This window comes from Lemur catta, chromosome 6 (assembly GCF_020740605.2).
Source record: "Lemur catta isolate mLemCat1 chromosome 6, mLemCat1.pri, whole genome shotgun sequence".
Taxonomy (NCBI): domain Eukaryota; kingdom Metazoa; phylum Chordata; class Mammalia; order Primates; family Lemuridae; genus Lemur; species Lemur catta.
The window spans coordinates 8974461-8991467 of NC_059133.1; the positions used below are offsets into that span (position 1 = coordinate 8974461).

General features: G+C 44.4%; 2 protein-coding genes across 6 annotated transcripts; both read right to left on the bottom strand.

The window, feature by feature from the left end:
• Positions 1–1134: 1134 nt before the first annotated feature.
• Positions 1135–2605, bottom strand: TOMM22 (translocase of outer mitochondrial membrane 22). The gene is made up of 4 exons (XM_045552851.1): positions 2424–2605; positions 2071–2189; positions 1512–1629; positions 1135–1277 (listed from the first exon to the last, which is right to left on the bottom strand). Exons 1-4 carry the CDS (start codon positions 2538–2540, stop codon positions 1203–1205), a joined length of 429 nt encoding a protein of 142 aa, XP_045408807.1. The 5' UTR covers positions 2541–2605; the 3' UTR covers positions 1135–1202.
• A 3487-nt stretch (positions 2606–6092) lies between these two features.
• Positions 6093–16967, bottom strand: CBY1 (chibby family member 1, beta catenin antagonist). 5 transcript variants are annotated; one of them, XM_045552856.1, is made up of 5 exons: positions 16871–16967; positions 10760–10875; positions 8201–8306; positions 7991–8109; positions 6093–6798 (listed from the first exon to the last, which is right to left on the bottom strand). In XM_045552856.1, the coding sequence occupies exons 2-5, from the start codon at positions 10835–10837 to the stop codon at positions 6718–6720; spliced, it is 384 nt and encodes a 127-aa protein (XP_045408812.1). In that variant the 5' UTR covers positions 10838–10875; positions 16871–16967; the 3' UTR covers positions 6093–6717. The 5 variants fall into 5 exon arrangements, with proteins under 5 accessions (XP_045408812.1, XP_045408810.1, XP_045408811.1 ...); XM_045552854.1 differs by having other exon boundaries at positions 7982–8109; XM_045552855.1 differs by lacking the exon at positions 16871–16967 and adding an exon at positions 16310–16385 and having other exon boundaries at positions 7986–8109.
• Between the last annotated feature and the right edge of the window lie 40 nt (positions 16968–17007).

Sequence of the window (17007 nt, forward strand, 5' to 3'; positions counted from 1 at the left end):
GTTACAGTGAACTATGATTGCACCACTATACTCCAGCCTGGGTGACAGAGCAAGACTGTCTTCCAAAAATAAAAAAGAAACACTGCAAAGTTCAAAGACAGGGCTACAGTTAGATTCATCATCTGTGGCTCATCTCAGCAATCCCTTTAAAAAAAACCTGGGTCACAAAATGTTCAATTTGCAACTCCTCTCCCATCCCCCAGACTAGAAATCAGCATTGTGTTATTCCTTACACATGCTTTGTAACAGTACAATCTCATTGTAGACTGTGTACAAATACAAGGGCCCAGTCCTTTGTTTTAGGATGGTGGGTGTGAAAGCCATTGCCTGAATTAAAGGCAAAGACTGCTATTAAGAGATACTTGGCCAAAAATGAATTTTCTTTCTCACTTTTGGAAACTTGGGCCTATGGGGTGAATCAGTGTTAATATGGAGGTGCTGGTTCAGATAGAAAGTGTGAGGGGCAGCATGTGTCTTTGACTTTCTAAAATGGTCTAAATAATTTGGAGGTACTTATCATAAGCACATGTATGACACTTTCAGTTGGAATCATTTTTAATATTAAATACAAAAAGTGAGCACTGGTTTTTTTTTTGTTTTTTTTTTTTTAAATACAGGTCTAATAGCCAAAATGTGCAGAGGAAATGAGCTCCTGCTCTGTCCTCCACAGTCCCCATCCTGTGGCTGAAGCTGCAGCTGGCCTTCCTCCTCTCCAGCATGTACAGGGATTCATAGTGGCCACTTTACACTACAGTTGTAATGTGTTCTGCCTGTTTCATATTGTGTTCATGTCCCTCCCTGACATTGCCATTCTTTAAAAGAAAAAAAAAATGTCGTTAATGGTCAGGGATACATCCCTCTCACTGGCATCAGTTCCTACCCCGCAATGGGATAGTGAGATCTTGCAGTTAGGAGCAGTTCAGTGAAAGGAGTGAGTGGCCAGAGCTGGAATAACCACCTGCATGGTTGCACTCTGGTATCAGAGTGAGGACAGAAGAAATAAGTCAGAATAGTGTGGAGGGCACAGCTGCAAGCTGACAGACTTTCTGTGAGACAATGTGGGGAGAATCTCCCCACCCCCAGGTTTAGACAGATCAGTGTGCCAAAGTTTAAAAAAAAAAAAAATCCAAATAATAGCAGTTCAAATACTACTGAATTTCAAATTTCTCCCACCAACACAGCTCAAATATAGCAGAAACAATCTAGATCTTCCCAGGAAGTGAAGGTAGAGCCCCTGGCATTCCTCCGGACAGCCCTGTGTTAGGCCCTAGAAGTATCTGGAAAAGAAAAGGAGGAGTGTAAGGTATTGTACAGGCCCAAGAATCTCATTTTCATATCTGATGGGTCAGACAAGGTCAACAAAAACAATGCTGAGAGCACAGTCGGGCACCTGAAAGAGCACAGGCCTGATCCCAATCCCTACCCACATGTCAGCCACTGGTCTACTCAGGTGCTGGAGAAATAACTCATGTCTCCACCAAAGGCAAAAAAATCCCAGGGTCTGGGCTTACCTGCCGCTGCTGCAGTTGCTGCTGTTGCTCCATTTGCAACTTCTCAGTCTCAAAGACAACAGGAAGAACCAGGATCATAAAGGAAGTGGTCCCAATCCACAAGGCTGCCCTGGAAAACCTGCAGAGGGAGGGTGAGCACAGAGAGATGCAAACAAAAACAGGCAAGAACAAAAAGAACAAACCAGTAACCAAACCTCTCACGCTATGTACTCCAGTGTTTTTGATAAACATATTCTACCCACTTCTTGCATCAAACTCCTAAAAGAGGAGGAGCAGTACTAGTAGCTGTATAATCTAGTGATAGCAGAACTCAGCATTCTCCTGAGTTCTTACAAAGCAGCTTACACATTCATCAGCTCAGATGATCTGAAATGATGCCCACAACCATCTTGCCAGGTGGAACCCCCATTTTACAGAAGAAGAAATGGAAATTCAGAAAGGTTAGGGCACAACCAGCCCAAGGTCACTCGAACTCAGGTCTGCTGTTCATAAACCCGTGTTTTTTCACAGTGCCAGTCACCCCATGTACATTCCCAGTGTCTTTACCCTCGCTCCTTACCTGTACATTTTTTGAGCCACAAAGAGGGAGAGATCAAAAGTGGCCCCGGCCGCGGACCGGACCCTCTCCGGGAACATCTCCGTCAGACCCCAGAGTCTCTCCGACAAGGTCTCATCTAGCTGTCGTGGAAGAGGAGCAGGTCTTGGCAGAAGCAGCGGCATTTACTCCTGGCCCCGCTTCGGCGCCGGGAGACGCCGACCCCTCCCCTGGAGCTAGGGCACCCCCGGGCCCAGCGGGGCCCCAACCCCGCCTCCCGCAGAGCCGCCTTTGCCCCGATCTCGCAGCACGCGGAGCGCGCGGAGCCCACACCCGCGGGCCTGCTCCCCGCCCTGCACCCCGCAGGGCCCTAGCACCTCGTCGTCGTCGTCCTCTTCCAGCTCCTCTTCAGTCTTCTCCACGTCGCCTTTCGGGAGCAATTCGTCCGGGGACAAGGGTTCCCCAGCTCCAGCGGCAACGGCGGCAGCAGCCATGGTCGTAGACGGACACCGGAAGCGGAAGAGAGCAGACGAGCGCTGCCTACCGGCGGACAGAGCCGCCCTTCCGGGAGGCGAGACACGAAGGGCCGGAGACAGTGGCGCCCTCTGGCCCGCAGGTCCTCCAACTCCCTGAAGCCTGTCCGGCCGCGGCCGCACCCCTGCAGGGCCTTCTCTCATCTTCCCTGGGCGTCTGGACTGCAGTGGGAAGAAACAGCAGGGAGAGTTGCCAGGGCAGAGGGGCGCTTCCGCAGTAATTCTGTTCAGGGAGTTTAGGGCGGGCCCAGAAACCTGAATTTTAGCAAGCTTCCCTGGGGTCATTTTCCAGGGGGGTGTATTATTTGGTAGGAATAAATTAGCAACTGGTATTTTGGAAAAACATCAAGTAAACCATCCCAGTGTACTAAAACAAAGGTAAGAGTTAATACTGGTGTGGGTGTGTGTGTGGTTCTGTGTGGTGTGTACTCATTTAATCTCAACAACGACCCCATTGAAGTAGGCACTGCTATCCCCATTTTAGAGATGAGGAAATTAGGCCTGGCGCGGTGGCTCACGCCTGTAATCCTAGCCCTCTGGGAGGCTGAGGCGGAAGGGGATCGCTCGAGGTCAGGAGTTTGAGACCAGCTTGAGCGAGACCCCGTCTCTACTAAAAATAGAAATAAATTATCTGGACAACTAAAAATATATATAGAAAAAATTAGCCGGGCATGGTGGCGCATGCCTGTAGTCCCAGCTACTCGGGAGGCTGAGGCAGGAGGATCGCTTAAGCCCAGGAGTTTGAGGTTGCTGTGAGCTAGGCTGACGCCACGGCACTCACTCTAGCCCGGGCAACAAAATGAGACTCTGTCTCAAAAAAAAAAAAAAGAGAAGAAATGAGGAAATTGAGGCACCGTACCAGGTTGCTGCAAAGCATTTCTAGAGACTGGATTTCTGTAAGTGGCTGTGCTGGTCAGAAAGCATGCCCGTGTAAAATTTTGCTAGGTTTTAACTAATTGCCCTCCAAAGAATGACATACTTTCAAAATAGTACAGTAAATGGAAGTATCCTCTTCCACCACACTCTCCCCAGCATTAGGTTTATCCACATTTCCATTTTTTGCTTATATGGTGGATGTAAATGCTTTTTATAACATGCCCCACAAGTTATTAATACAAGGGTAATTTGATAAACACTTTTAACCAACTGACCCTGGAGTCAGAGACTCCCAGGATTAGACAGTTCACATCCTTACCTGATGCATGACATTGTGGTAGTGAGTCTCTGTCCTATGCTTACAGACTTCAGTGGGGCACGGGAGCTCACAGTTCCTCGTGATACAGTCTTCAGGCCTTTCCATCTTTGGACAGGGCAGCTCTGACTATAAGAAAGTTTTCCTGTCAGAAAACTTTACCTACTGTATGATTCCATTATATAAGTTCAAAAACAAGCAAAACAATCTATAGTGAGAAGTCAGGATAGTGATTCCGTTTGAGGAGGAAGGGGGAGTGATTTTTGGAAAGGGGCAGGAGAGTGGCCTCTGGATGCTGTAAGGTTCTATTTCTTGACCCAGGTGGTACGTACATGGGTACATTCATTTTGGCTAATTCATCAAGCTGTACACTTATGAATTATGCTTTTTGAATGTGTTAAAAAGTTTTTTTTTAAGTAGACTAGCTCTGTATAAATTTGAGGGCAGCTTAAGACCCGGTGCCAATGTCTTTTAGTTCTTTTGTGGGTTCTCTAAAGAAATGCAAGAAGACCAACACGGCTGAAGGTAAAGAGGACGATCTTAGGTTGATAGCTCACACACTGATGACTCCAAGTGGAAAGGATTCTAATTCACAATGCTAATGTGAAGTTTTAGGAAAACCAATTAATTTTGCTTATTAGAACAATACATGACTTAAAAAAATATGTTTAAGGCTAAAAGAACTCTCTCAATAATTATAAAATTGCCAAGGGATAAGAGAAAATCTTGGGAATCATGCCATGCAGAGTATTCAAAAGTTTGGAAGTAGATGAGATGAGCTAGAAAAGGCAGAGTGAGAAGACACAGAAGACACAGAACACAGCCCTGTGGAATCAGACATTTAAAGGTCAGGGGAGGAGGGAAACCAGGGGAGTGTGGCATCACTGAAGGTTTCAAGGAGAAATGTCCAACAGCAAAGATGACATATGGTGAGACTGAGGCCAGGCCAGAGGTCACGTCAATGGACAAGGGGACAAGTTAGGGTGCTAGCAAGTGAGTGGCTGATGCCCCATGCCGGGAGCCACAGTAACTCCGCCATTGGATGGGGGAGGGGTGTCCTAGATCCCTTGGCTCCGAGCTCCTCCATTCCCAGTCCCTAAGTCCAAGATTTCCACCTGCCTGTTTCAGTCCTGGCATTTAAAACTGGTGCTACAGTAGTTCTTAATTGGGGGAGGGGGTATGACTCTCTCTGAAAATCTTATAAAAACTGTAAAACCCTACCATTAAAAAGATGCCCCTTCACCCGTACCTGTGCCATTGTGCAGAGGTGTCCCCTTGCTAGGACCCAAAGTGGAAGACTTCCTGATTATTGCCTCTAATCCTGCGCTCACTCCCTCACGCCCACACAACTTTCTATTTCTGCTCTTCAGTGACAGTCCTTCTCTAATCCAACACTCAGCACAAAAATTCACAAAATTGTTGTAGTGATTATAAGAGATAACGTCAAGGAGACAGCACCGTTTACTTGGGTACCCCCGTGGTAGATTTGGTTAAGGCATTGAGGAGGAAGAATTTTAGCCAGAACCTGAAGGATGTATCTGACTAAACAGTAGCTCAAAGGAAAAACAGAACAAAACTTCCCTGAAGGAAATGGGGTTAGGGAGGTGAGATATGGGTGATTCCCCGCCCCCTTTTCTCCTGGAGACTTTAAACAGGATTGTTCTTGAATTGTCTCAAACCCTGAAACCATCAGCAAACACTGCTGGGCTCCACGTTCAAGTCCAATCTTGAATCTGGCTGCTTCACCTCCTCTCCTGCCCTCCTTCCCAAAAGCCAGTTGGATCATAGCATTCCTCTGCTCACATTCCACAATGGCTGGCTTCCTTGCTCACCCAAAAGTCCAAAAGTCCTTCACTGCAGAACTACCCCACCTACTACAGGATGTTTAGGGTCCCTGGCTCTAGCCCCTTAAGGTGCCAGTGGTGGTGGGGAGATGCGTATCACTGTGACATCCAAATATGCTCCCACCCTTAGTGCCCTCCTGCTTGACTTCAGAAGCTGCGTTCCCAGCCAGAGAAGTCCATCTTATGCTGACTCAGGCACAAATTCCCACACCAACCACTAGGTCCCTGACAGGTCCTGGCTAGTCCCAACTACCTGAAGCAGGAAGGCAGGGGAATTTGAGCAGAAAGAGACTGTTTCTGTTTCAGGTTGGTTTCTGTCAGTGCCTGGGAAGGCTGGAATGCTCTCCTGCAAGAATGACATGTCCCCACACACTAAAAGTTCTGTGTTTTGATGGAGCAATAGAAACTTAGACTCCATGCTCCATTTACTTCTTGAGGAACTCATGCTGCCTTTTTCAGTCATTTTGGCCACAGAGACATTATTTAACATCATTTAATAAAAAAGTAGTGTAAACAGGAAAGTAGCACAAAAACATAGTGTTGCCATGGAAGGCTGAAGCCAAAGGAGGTGGTGGATTAGGGGAGCAAGTATTCTTCCAAGGCAGGGAGAGAGTCACCGGAGGGGCAGAGAACCAAGAGAGACACTCTTGGTTCTGAGACCCCCTGATATAGGGCTCTTTAGAGCTGGTGCCACACCACAGATACCAGCCTAAGGGGATGAGACGATGAACTCCAGCTGCTGCTCCCAACAGTGCCTGTCCAAGAGGGTGATTTTGGGCCACGTGCCCTTGTCTGCCTATGTGTGTAGAAAGCACCAAAAGGCTTACCATCGCCCAAGGCCTCCCTGAGGCCTGGTTTACGGCCTGGCATCCCGAGGCCGTGCATTGCTCTGGCCTGGAATCTTTGTATCCTCCATCACTCGTCACCTTCCTACTGCCAGAGCAGGGTGCCAGTGCCTGTTGGCTCCACTATATGATACTCTCTCACACGTCTCAATATACTAGTTTGGCTAAAAGAAAAAAAAAAATCTGCTCAGCCACACGCTACCCTTCCCCGACCAGTGGCTTTCTCCCTGCTCTCCTAACAACAGTCTCTGAGGCCTTCATTTTCTCCTCCGGCTGACACTCTTCAGTTCATCCAGTTCCTTCTCCATTAGGTGGGATTCAGCAGTGGTCTCTGAAAGCTGAAAGTAAAGCAGCAGGCTGTTACGAATGGCACTTCTGGGCTATGCTCTGGGTTGTCAAGGCCAGCCCTATGCACTGAGGAAGAGCCCCTGCATTTCTCTGACACTGCTGCCTCCACGGTGGGAACCCTGACAAGATAAGCCAGGACCACAAGTACTTGGAGAATATTCACAATCCACTCTGTCAACAATCTGTCACCTATGATGGCATGGGACTCCCTGTGTGAAGGACAGCAGGCCTCAAAGGATGAAAAAGACAGATATTGGTGACTCTAAGGCTACGGGATTAGAGATTAAGTTGCTTTTGTAGCTCACATAATGGCAACTTAGGGAAAAAAATGCTTGAAAAAGAATGCCACTCTCCTCATCAGGATCTTTTAATGAACTTTAGAGTAGAAGGTGGGAGACACTCACGATAGGGACAGAGAGACATCAGCTCTGTAAAGTACGGGTCAGCTTTCTGGGAAATAAGGGCTACATTTCCTGAGTGATGCACTCTGCCAGGTGCTTTCCTTGCACTAATGCACTACAAGTTAGACACTACTACTATATTATGCCCATTTCATTGCTGAAGAGACTAAGCCACAGAGCGGCTGGGCAAGAAACCCAGGCTGTTCCGCTCTTACACCCTCAGCGTGTGCCTCCTCTCGATCCTCTTTCACGTGCTCTCTAGACCCAACATACTGCTGGTTCTTAACAGCAGACAACTGGTGCCAACGCAGTGGCAGCCCCTCAGCAGGTCTGTGCCGGCTACTGATTGAGGCCCACTTGGTATGTGACACCTCCAAGCAATGAGCAGGCTGTTCCCTTTTCCTGGAATGTCTTCGTCCCAACCTCAGTTCCTGCTGTTATTCTTATGCATTCAGCTCAAATATCCCTTCCTCTGTGAAGCTCTCCTGACTTGACAAGATTACCTAATCTCTCTCTCTCTCTCTCTCATCCTATGCCAGACCCAGAACAGACTCTAACTTTTGCCCTTGCCACAGGCACTGTAATCATGTTGATTGTCCATCTCCCCCTCTAGACTGTGAGCCCTTAAGGGGTGGGGACTGTGTCTCTTTTGTGTGTGTCTGTGCACACAAAGCAATGTACCTGGGCACACTGGCGTTAAGGAGACGCCTGTTGGATTAAATGACACGAGGTGGAGCCACCCAGGAGAACCTAGGCATCCCTTTCCCATTACCTGCCTCACCATGTCTAGCAGGATGTCCACTTTCAGCCGCAGGAGATTGTTCTCTTCTTCCAACTGCTGGTTCCGCCTGCGAAGGCGCTGAGCCTCCCTCCGGTCCACACCTCCACTAATCCCCATCTCTGGGGGAAGGACAGAACCAATGGTTAAACCAGTAGAAAGGGGTTTCCTTCTAGAATCTTGTTTGACAAAACGGTAGGAAATGCAGCCCACCTGCTATCCACTGGCCATTTTCAAACTTCAGGCTTTGCCCTGTCAGGTTCATAGTGGGGGTTCCGTAGTCAAGGCCCAGCTCCACCTCCCGGGTTGAACGATCCAACTGTGGGCAAGACACCGTGTGACAGCTTCAGCAGGCCGCAGAGTATGGAACCTAGTCCCAGCTCCTCTTCCACTAACTCTGTGACCCCAACAACTCATTTCTTTTATGTGATCATTACCAGGCAGCTTTAATGATTTTTTTTAAAAGGCCAGAAAATCAAATAATGTACAAAAAATTTTTAAATTACAAGAGAGAATAAATGTACATTAGATGCTTTACACATTAGATGTTTTCCAAAAAAGCTATATATGCTGAAATTTGTAAGTTGAATTATTTTGTATCTACTAGACACGTAACAGTTTAAAGAATCCAACTGTAAATCTTTAATAAAGTGAAAAATCTCTTTTCAATGTCATAAGCCCCTAAGATATCACTTGCTTCATATGAAGCTACCTGTGTCATGGAAAAGACATAAAATTCTAACACTCAATTAGTAGTAGCACTTGCTTATTAATGTGTGACAGTACAGTTTATATGTTTATATACAACTCACTGAGCACCCACCCTGAGTCAGGACTAGGTGCTGGGTATTCAGTGATCACTATGACTAGCTCTGCCTCAAGAGCAGCTGGACAGGAGGAGTCCTTCAGGTATGTGCCTAAGTGTCCCTTTCTCAGGCCTCCCTTGACCTTCCTATTTAAAATGACAACCCCATTCCCACCACCTGGCCATTCTCTACCCCAAGCCTACGCTTAGTTTTGCTCCACAGAACTTATCACCATCTGATACAAACTTATTTTCTATACCCTTCCCTGTTAAAATATTTGCTCCATGAAAGCAGAGATGTGAGTTTTCCTGTCCTTGCCTTAATCCGCTTCTGTATACCCAGTGCTAAGAAGAGTGCCTGGCACACAGAGAGTTATCAATTAATAGCTCTTGAATTAATGAACAGGGAAGAACATTCTAGACAGACGGAATAGCATGTACAAAGGAGGCTCACATGAAGCTTGGGTGGCTGTAGCATAAGGTGTGTAGAGGGCACAGGCAGGGAGGAGAGCTGGGACAACATTGTGACAGGCCTTTTGTGCCACTGTCACTAACTGGGACATTATCCTGTGATAATGGGGGACTTCGTCCCTACCACAGCTTTTCATGCCTGTCAGCATGTGTAAAACACTGCTAAGAGTACTGACTCCATGTCACAGTCAGAGACGGATGTCATGTAAGCATGCTGCTGCTCTTAACATCGTGGGGTTCAGAGAGGCTGTCCAGAGAGACTGCCAGGTACATCTGCATTTTTTTAATTTTTATTTTTAATTATTATAGGTACATAATAGTTGTATAAACACATGGGGTACATGTGTTAATTTGATACAGGCATACAGTGTATAATAATCCAATCAGGGTAATTGGGGTATCCATTGCCTCAAGCATTTATCATTTCTTTGTGTTAGGAACATTCCAATTCCACTCTTTTAGTTATTTTAAAGTATTCCATAACATATTGTTGACTATAGTCACTTTGTTGTGCTATTAAATATTGTTCACTCATTTGATACATGGCAGGGAGGAAAGGGAGCCTCAAGGCCTGAGAGCCCCAGAAACTGGGACCCCCGGGCCTACGCTGGCCTGCTGCACAGGACACCCAGCCCTGGCCAGTGGGGCTCCCCGACCACGAGTTTAACTGGGGACTGGGACAATGGACCCCATGATCCAAAAGCTGGGCTTAATGCTCAGCCTAACAGCCTGGCTGTTCTACCCTATTCACCTGTAAAGGACCAGCTTTGCAGGAAAAGGTCAGATAGAGATCCAGGGTACCTCACTTTTTGGTGTGTGACAGCCAGCAACAGATAATAGGATTACGGTAGAGATTAGAACCCAGTATTTGGTCACAGATGCTCAGAAGACTTCAGCAAAAAAGTGAGGGTGATTGTGTATATGGGGTCTGTCGCGGATGGAGGGGAAGCATCTCACAGCTGGGAATAGAAAGTGATTTCCATGAGTTCTGACTTTATGTAATATAATTTTTTAAACTCATAGAGCTTATCCATTCAAGTGGGTAGTAAGTTGCTTTGGAAAGTTATCATTTAATCCAATGCTATTGTCATTGCTCCCAAAATTTTTAGAACATCTCAACTGTTTTAGGAGCTGTGACATATCCATTTGAATGCCATAAATGGTGGCAAACCATCATCCTTTGAGAACGAATTTGATTCTTAAACATGACTAAAATCAATTCCTGGCCAAGTCTTGGGAATAAGTGGACATCAAATTGGATGATATTCTTTGGAGCCAAAAATCATAATGAAATTGACTGTCTTATTAGGTTCTTGGATAAGCTCTGACAATAATTCCTATATAGGAGTTCCAAAATGCTCTTAGCAATAGCAAGGATATGAATTGAAAGGATGCCCTCCTATGACAATGCCTCTGGAGGAGCACACTTTCCACTCAGAGACCAGGCGTAGCACTTGTCACACTCACACCAGGCTGAGCCCAGTACTGACACTCACGGAATGCAGGTTGGAGAGAGAAGCAGACTTCCGAGGAGGCGTCTTTTTCGGACTGAATGTATTCCCAAACAGAGGCATCTTTGGCCTAATGAAGGAAAGGCCAATGCTCCCTTCTCCTAGGGTCAGAAAAAGTCAGAGGTACAAATAGTTGGATCAGTGACTTTATGCCATTGTCCTCAAACTATGAAAACATATTTTATCATGTTGCTATTAATGATCCTGGTGCTATGGTTTAAAAATGCTTGCCAAAACTCATGTTGAAATTTAATTGCCATTGTGAATGCTATTAAAAGGTGGGAGCTTTAAAAGGTGACTGGGCCATTGAGAGCTCTGTGAATGGATTAATACCATTATCATGGGAGTACATTAGTTGCTCGGGAGTGGGCTCTCGATAAAAGGATAAGTTCGGCAGCCATTCCCTCTGTCTCGTGCACATGCTCGCCATGTGATGCCTTCTGCCATGGATGACCCTCACCAAATACCAGTGCCATGCTCTTGGACTTCCCAGCCTCCAGAACCATAGGCCAATTAAACTTCTTCTTTATAAATTACCCAGTCTGTGGTATTCTGTTATACCAGCAGAAAACAGATTAAGACACCTGGTAAAAACCTCCCATGTGTTGAATGCTCAAGATGTGCAAAGATCTTTGCACGCGATATCTCATTTAACTCTTACAACCACCCTCTGACTAGCTCCCCTTATTCTCTCCATTTGACAGATGAGGTTTAGAAACACTAAGATCTTAAGTGAGAGCCAGTATTTGAACCCAGGAATGTGTGGCCCTACAGTTTGTGTTAACAGGTAAGTTTGTCATAAGTTGGCATCACCAGCTTTATAGTCTAGAGCAAGGCATGCAATCTCTACTTATTCCTGTACACTGGTAAGAATCACACTTGGAGCAACAGCCTCTGCATATACTCGATTTTAAAGAAATAAAGCTATACGTATAGTTCACTTCCAGACTGATAATAGTGACCCTCACTTGGTCCATATGTCAAAAGGCCACCTGTCTGGTATGGGAGGTGAGGTGTCCTAACAAAGAGGTAGGTTCACAACATGGCAGAGGTGACAATGGCACCTTGATCCTGTACATTTGCATTCAGCATATTGTAACTTATTGCAATTCTCATAGGCCTAGTTAAGCAGATTTACTGATATCACCCAGATTTTGGGGAGAGGAACAGTAGGGAGAAGCAAACTTTTTATTTAAAGATAATATAAATACAGAAAAGTCTACAAAACATCAGTGTAAGGCTTGGTGAGTTTTAACTACACACACACACACACACACACACACACACACACACACAACCACCTTCCAGATCAGGATACAGAACATTTCAGCATCCCATAAGCCTCATCCAACAACTTTACATACATGGACTCATATGGTATGGCCTCTTTTGCGCCTGGCTTCTTACATTCAACATCATGTTTGTGAGATTTATCCATGTTGTTGTGTGTAGTTGTAGTTTGTTGCTATATAATATTCCACTGTGTGAACACATCAAAATTCATTTGTCTATAGATAATGAACATTTGGACTGTTTCTAGTTTTTAACTATCAAAAATAGTGCTGCTAAGAATATGCTTGGACATGGATTTCTGTACACATATGTATACTTTTCTAGTTCCACACTTAGTGGTAGAATTATTGATTCAGAGTATTCATATATTTAGCTTTAATAGATATTGTCAAATCGTTTTCCAAAGTGCTTGTACCAGTTTATACTCCTACCTGCAGTGTACAAGAGATCTTTGTCAATATCTGGCATTTTCTCTTTTTCATTTTACCCATTCTGGCAGGTATGCAGTGGTATTGCATTGTTTAATTTGCTTTTTCTCAGTAACTAATTAAATTGAGCACCTTTTCATATACTCCTTTACTCCTTGGACATATATGGATATTCTCTTTTGTGACATGCTTACTTAAGTCTTTTGCCATTTTTCTATTGGGTTGTCTGTCATTTTCTTATTGATTTGTAAGGGTTTTTTATACACTGCTGGATACAAGTCCTTTGTAACATATATATACAGTACTGAAAACATCTTCTCCCAATCTTTTTTTTTTTTTCTTTTTTTGCTTATTGGTTTCCTTTGAGTTTTTTTTTTTTTCTTTTTTTCTTGGAGACAGGGTCTCACTTTGTCACCTAACCTGGAGTGCAGTGGTACAATCAATCATAGCTCACTGCAGCCCAGAACTCCTGGGATCAAGCCAATCTTCCTGCCTTAGCCTCCAAAGTAGCTGGGACTACAGGTGTGTGCCACTGTGCCCAGCTAATTTTTAAATTTTTTGAAGAGACAAGGTCTTGCTTTATTGCCCGGGCTGATCTTGAACTCTTGGCCTCAGGCAATCCTCCGGCCTCAGGCTCCCAGAGTGATGGGATTATAGGCATAAGCCACTGGACCTGGCCCCTTATTGGTTTCTTTTGATCAATGAAGTTCTTAATTTTAATGAAACCCAATTTATTATTTTTTTAATAATTAGTGTTTTGTGTCACATTTAAAAATTTTTGCCTGCCCCAAGGCCATGATGATTTATTTTATGTTAACTTCTGGTAATTTTATTGTTTTACCTGTCACATTTGGGTCCATAATTCATCTGGAATTAATTTTTGTATACGGTGTGAGACATGGACTAGGGTTCATTTTTTCCTGTATATTACTCAATTTTAATTTATGGCACACATAGTAGCTTAAAAATATTGCTTCTGAGAAACTGTAGACTCATGATAACAACAATAAAAGCACCAGTAAACAAAAAGAAAAAGCAGAACTCTCATTTTTCCTCCTCCTAGGTATAAAGTCTTCCTTCACCACATTGTGAAATAAAAATAAAGAAACTGGCCAAAAATGTCAAAGGGGGTCTTTTCAAGACTATTTAAAACAAGGTTTTGGCCGGGCACGGTGGCTCACGCCTGTAATCCTAGCACTCTGGGAGGCCGAGGTGGGTGGATCACTCGAGGTCAGGAGTTCAAGACCAGCAAGAGTGAGACCCCGTCTCTACTAAAAATAGAAAGAAATTATCTGGCCAACTAAAATACATATAGAAAAAAAATTAGCCGGGCATGGTGGCACATGCCTGTGGTCCTAGCTACTCGGGAGGCTGAGGCAGTAGGATCGCTTAGGCCCAGGAGTTTGAGGTTGCTGTGAGCAAGGCTGATGCCACGGCACTCACTCTGGCCCGGGCAACAAAGCGAGACTTTGTCTCAAAAAAAAACAAAAAACAAAAAACAAAAAAAAAACAAGGTTTTATATCAACTATCATTAAAAGATAATTCACAGTAGAAATCATTACAATCAGCAAGATGTGCATCCAATAAGAACATGAAAACTACTATGCTGTTTTCATCAAGGTAGAAATTAATTTCACTAAACTTATGATAAAAGTTTAGAAGCTTCTTTGGAAGTTTCATAATACACAATACAGCAATATATGTATATACAATTTATAAATAAATAAATAAAAATAAAGATTTTGGGGTGTGTGGTCATGACAGTTTTACTGGTAGGTATGTGTTTGTAATTAAAAACAATTGTATATAGCACTTTTGGCCTGTAAAAATAAATAAATAAATAAAAACAACTGTAAACCAGCAACCTAGGGGATAGCATTTGGGCCTGGGCACAATACTTTAGGACTTGGACAAACCAGAATGCACCCACCCCGTTTAGTAGTGGAGGGGATAGGGGTATGGACCAAGATGTTGATGGGGGTTGAAACTATGTCCACTGTCCAAAACAGTTGGACGCTGGAAGGCCCTGATATTGTTTCTGCTGGAGAAAAGAGACTGGAAGAAGAGAAATCATTAATCTTATGTCTGTAGAGGGCAGAACAAGAATAAAATATGAGGAATATCCAGGAGGAAAGACCTTAAAGAAGAAAAGGGCACAAAACATAACTAACTAACAAAAACTAACTAGTATCACTTCCTGTGTATCCGCTATGGGTCAGGCCCAATGCTGGGCACTTCATATATTTTTTCATTCCTTGCAGCAACCCTGAGAGGTAGGTATTTTCCTATCCATATTAGAGATAAGAAAACTAGGGCTTATAGAAACTAACCAATTTTACCAAGGTGCACAGCCACGGTCAGTTAGTTAAAGGTGTGTGTGTGTGTGTATATATATATATATATATAAAATTATCCTTATATTAATAACACATGAGAGAAAAATAATAACGTGTGGCACATCATGAAAGGATAAATTTTCATCTATCATACTAGCAAAAATTAAAAATTAAAAAGATGAATGAATACTGCCCATTGCTGGTGAGGGTGTGAAGAAAAAGACTTTCATTTACTGTTGGTGGAAACATAAGATGCTATAATTCTTTCAAGGGCAATTGGGCAAAACCTGGTAAAATTTTAAATATGCATGTTTTTGGGACAGCAAATCTACTTCTAAAATTTTACCCTTCAGAAAGACTTGGACATAAACAAATATTCTCTATTGTTGATAACAGTGAAGAAAAAGAAACAATCCAAAATGTCTACCAATTATTGGTGCAGCCAAATAAATTGTGGCACATTCGTATAATAAAATAGTAAACAGCAATTAAGGACAGCGAGATAGCTGTGTATGGACTGACCTGAAAAACCTCCAACACACTTTAACACTAAGAAAGCAAGTTGAAGAACAATGTATATAATATAATCTTGTATGAGAACACAAAATAAAAATAAAAGCAAGAATATATGCATGTATAAAAAACAAACAAAAAAGAACCCAGAAAAAGATCTGCAAGGATACACCAAACTGCTCCTAGTAGTTAAATCTGGGAAGAGGAGTAGAATGATTGACTTGAATGAAATTGCCATTTTATCGGTTAAAGAATGCTCGATAGTGGCAATTTCATGTGGTACAATATAATATAAAATTATAGTAAAGGAATATACTCTGGATTTAATGAGTTATTACACTGAGAATATATTCATGTATTACTTATGAATAAAACACAGTTAAGCAGCCCCTAGTACACCAACCATCTAAAGACATCTGAAGAGGGAAAAATAAGCCAAGTTGTTCTTGCCAAGTCCCCCCACTGTGCTAAAAGCACTATGCCTGAGCACATCACCTGAACGCAACCGATCAGGTTCCAGGCCTGTTCTGTCCCTTAGTTGCTTACTAAACCTTGGCCAAGTTGTTTATTTCTCCAGGTTTTAACTGGGGGCACCTCACTCATGACCTAATTCTCATAGCTCTTAAGCCAATAACTGTCTTCCACATATTACAGATGAGGAAAGGTCTGGATTAGATTCCTTTTAAGTCAGATTTAATAATCTACAAACAACTCTGGCTGAGATGCTGGGGTATTGTGGGGCATCAGTGTGGGCCTGAGGTACAAGCTGTCCCCTTGGCCCAAGGCAGCCTTCTTTCTAGTGAAACTCCCTGGGAGAGAGGGCCCAGTACAAAGGAAGCGAAGGGAGAGGGCTTGGTTCCCAATCATCACTCTGCGGCTCACCCCCTGTGGGACCCCAGCATTTATGCCCCTGGGCCTCGGCTTCTTTATTTAAAATCAGGAATAATTATGGTACCCAGCTCACCGGACGTCATAATTCTTTAGTGTTTATAAAAAGCAGTGGCATCGGATCCTCACGACGACCCTGGGAAGTAGATCAAGTAAGTGTGTCCCCATCTACAGATAATGATACTAATTACTAATCATGTGCAAAGCTTTCCCGTTTGCAACAGGACATAAAATACATTCTCTTATTTTAATTCTAACAAGAAGGTAAAGGAGTAATCTTTGGCTTTCATCAGATTCTCAAAGGGATCCGTGTCCCCCAAAGAGTTAAGAGTCTCGCAGGTACATGGCCACCAGGGCGGTAGGACTCAGGTAACGGTTGTGCACAAACGTTCACACTCACGATCTCATTTAATCGCCTTCACGGCGGATTAACGGGGAGGAATTACCGCCCCAATTTACAAGCCCAAAAACCCACTTAGAGGAGGGCGGCGACGCGCCTCGGATGGACCCGGCCTCCGCCCGCGTCGCGGCGCCCTCCTGCCGCCTCTCTCCGGGGGAGGCCCGGGCGTCCACCCTCCTCGGGCCCTCAGGTGAGCCCAGGCCTCGCTGCCCGGCGACACCAGACTCGGAGACGTACCTGACGCGTCCCAGAAGATGGGGTCCAAGCGCACTCGAGACCCCCACTGAAGACCCTACCAGGGTCCGGGTCACCCGCCGCGACCGCGGCTCGCCGCCCCCCCCCCCCGCCCGCTGTGCGCACGCGCAGCCCCGCCC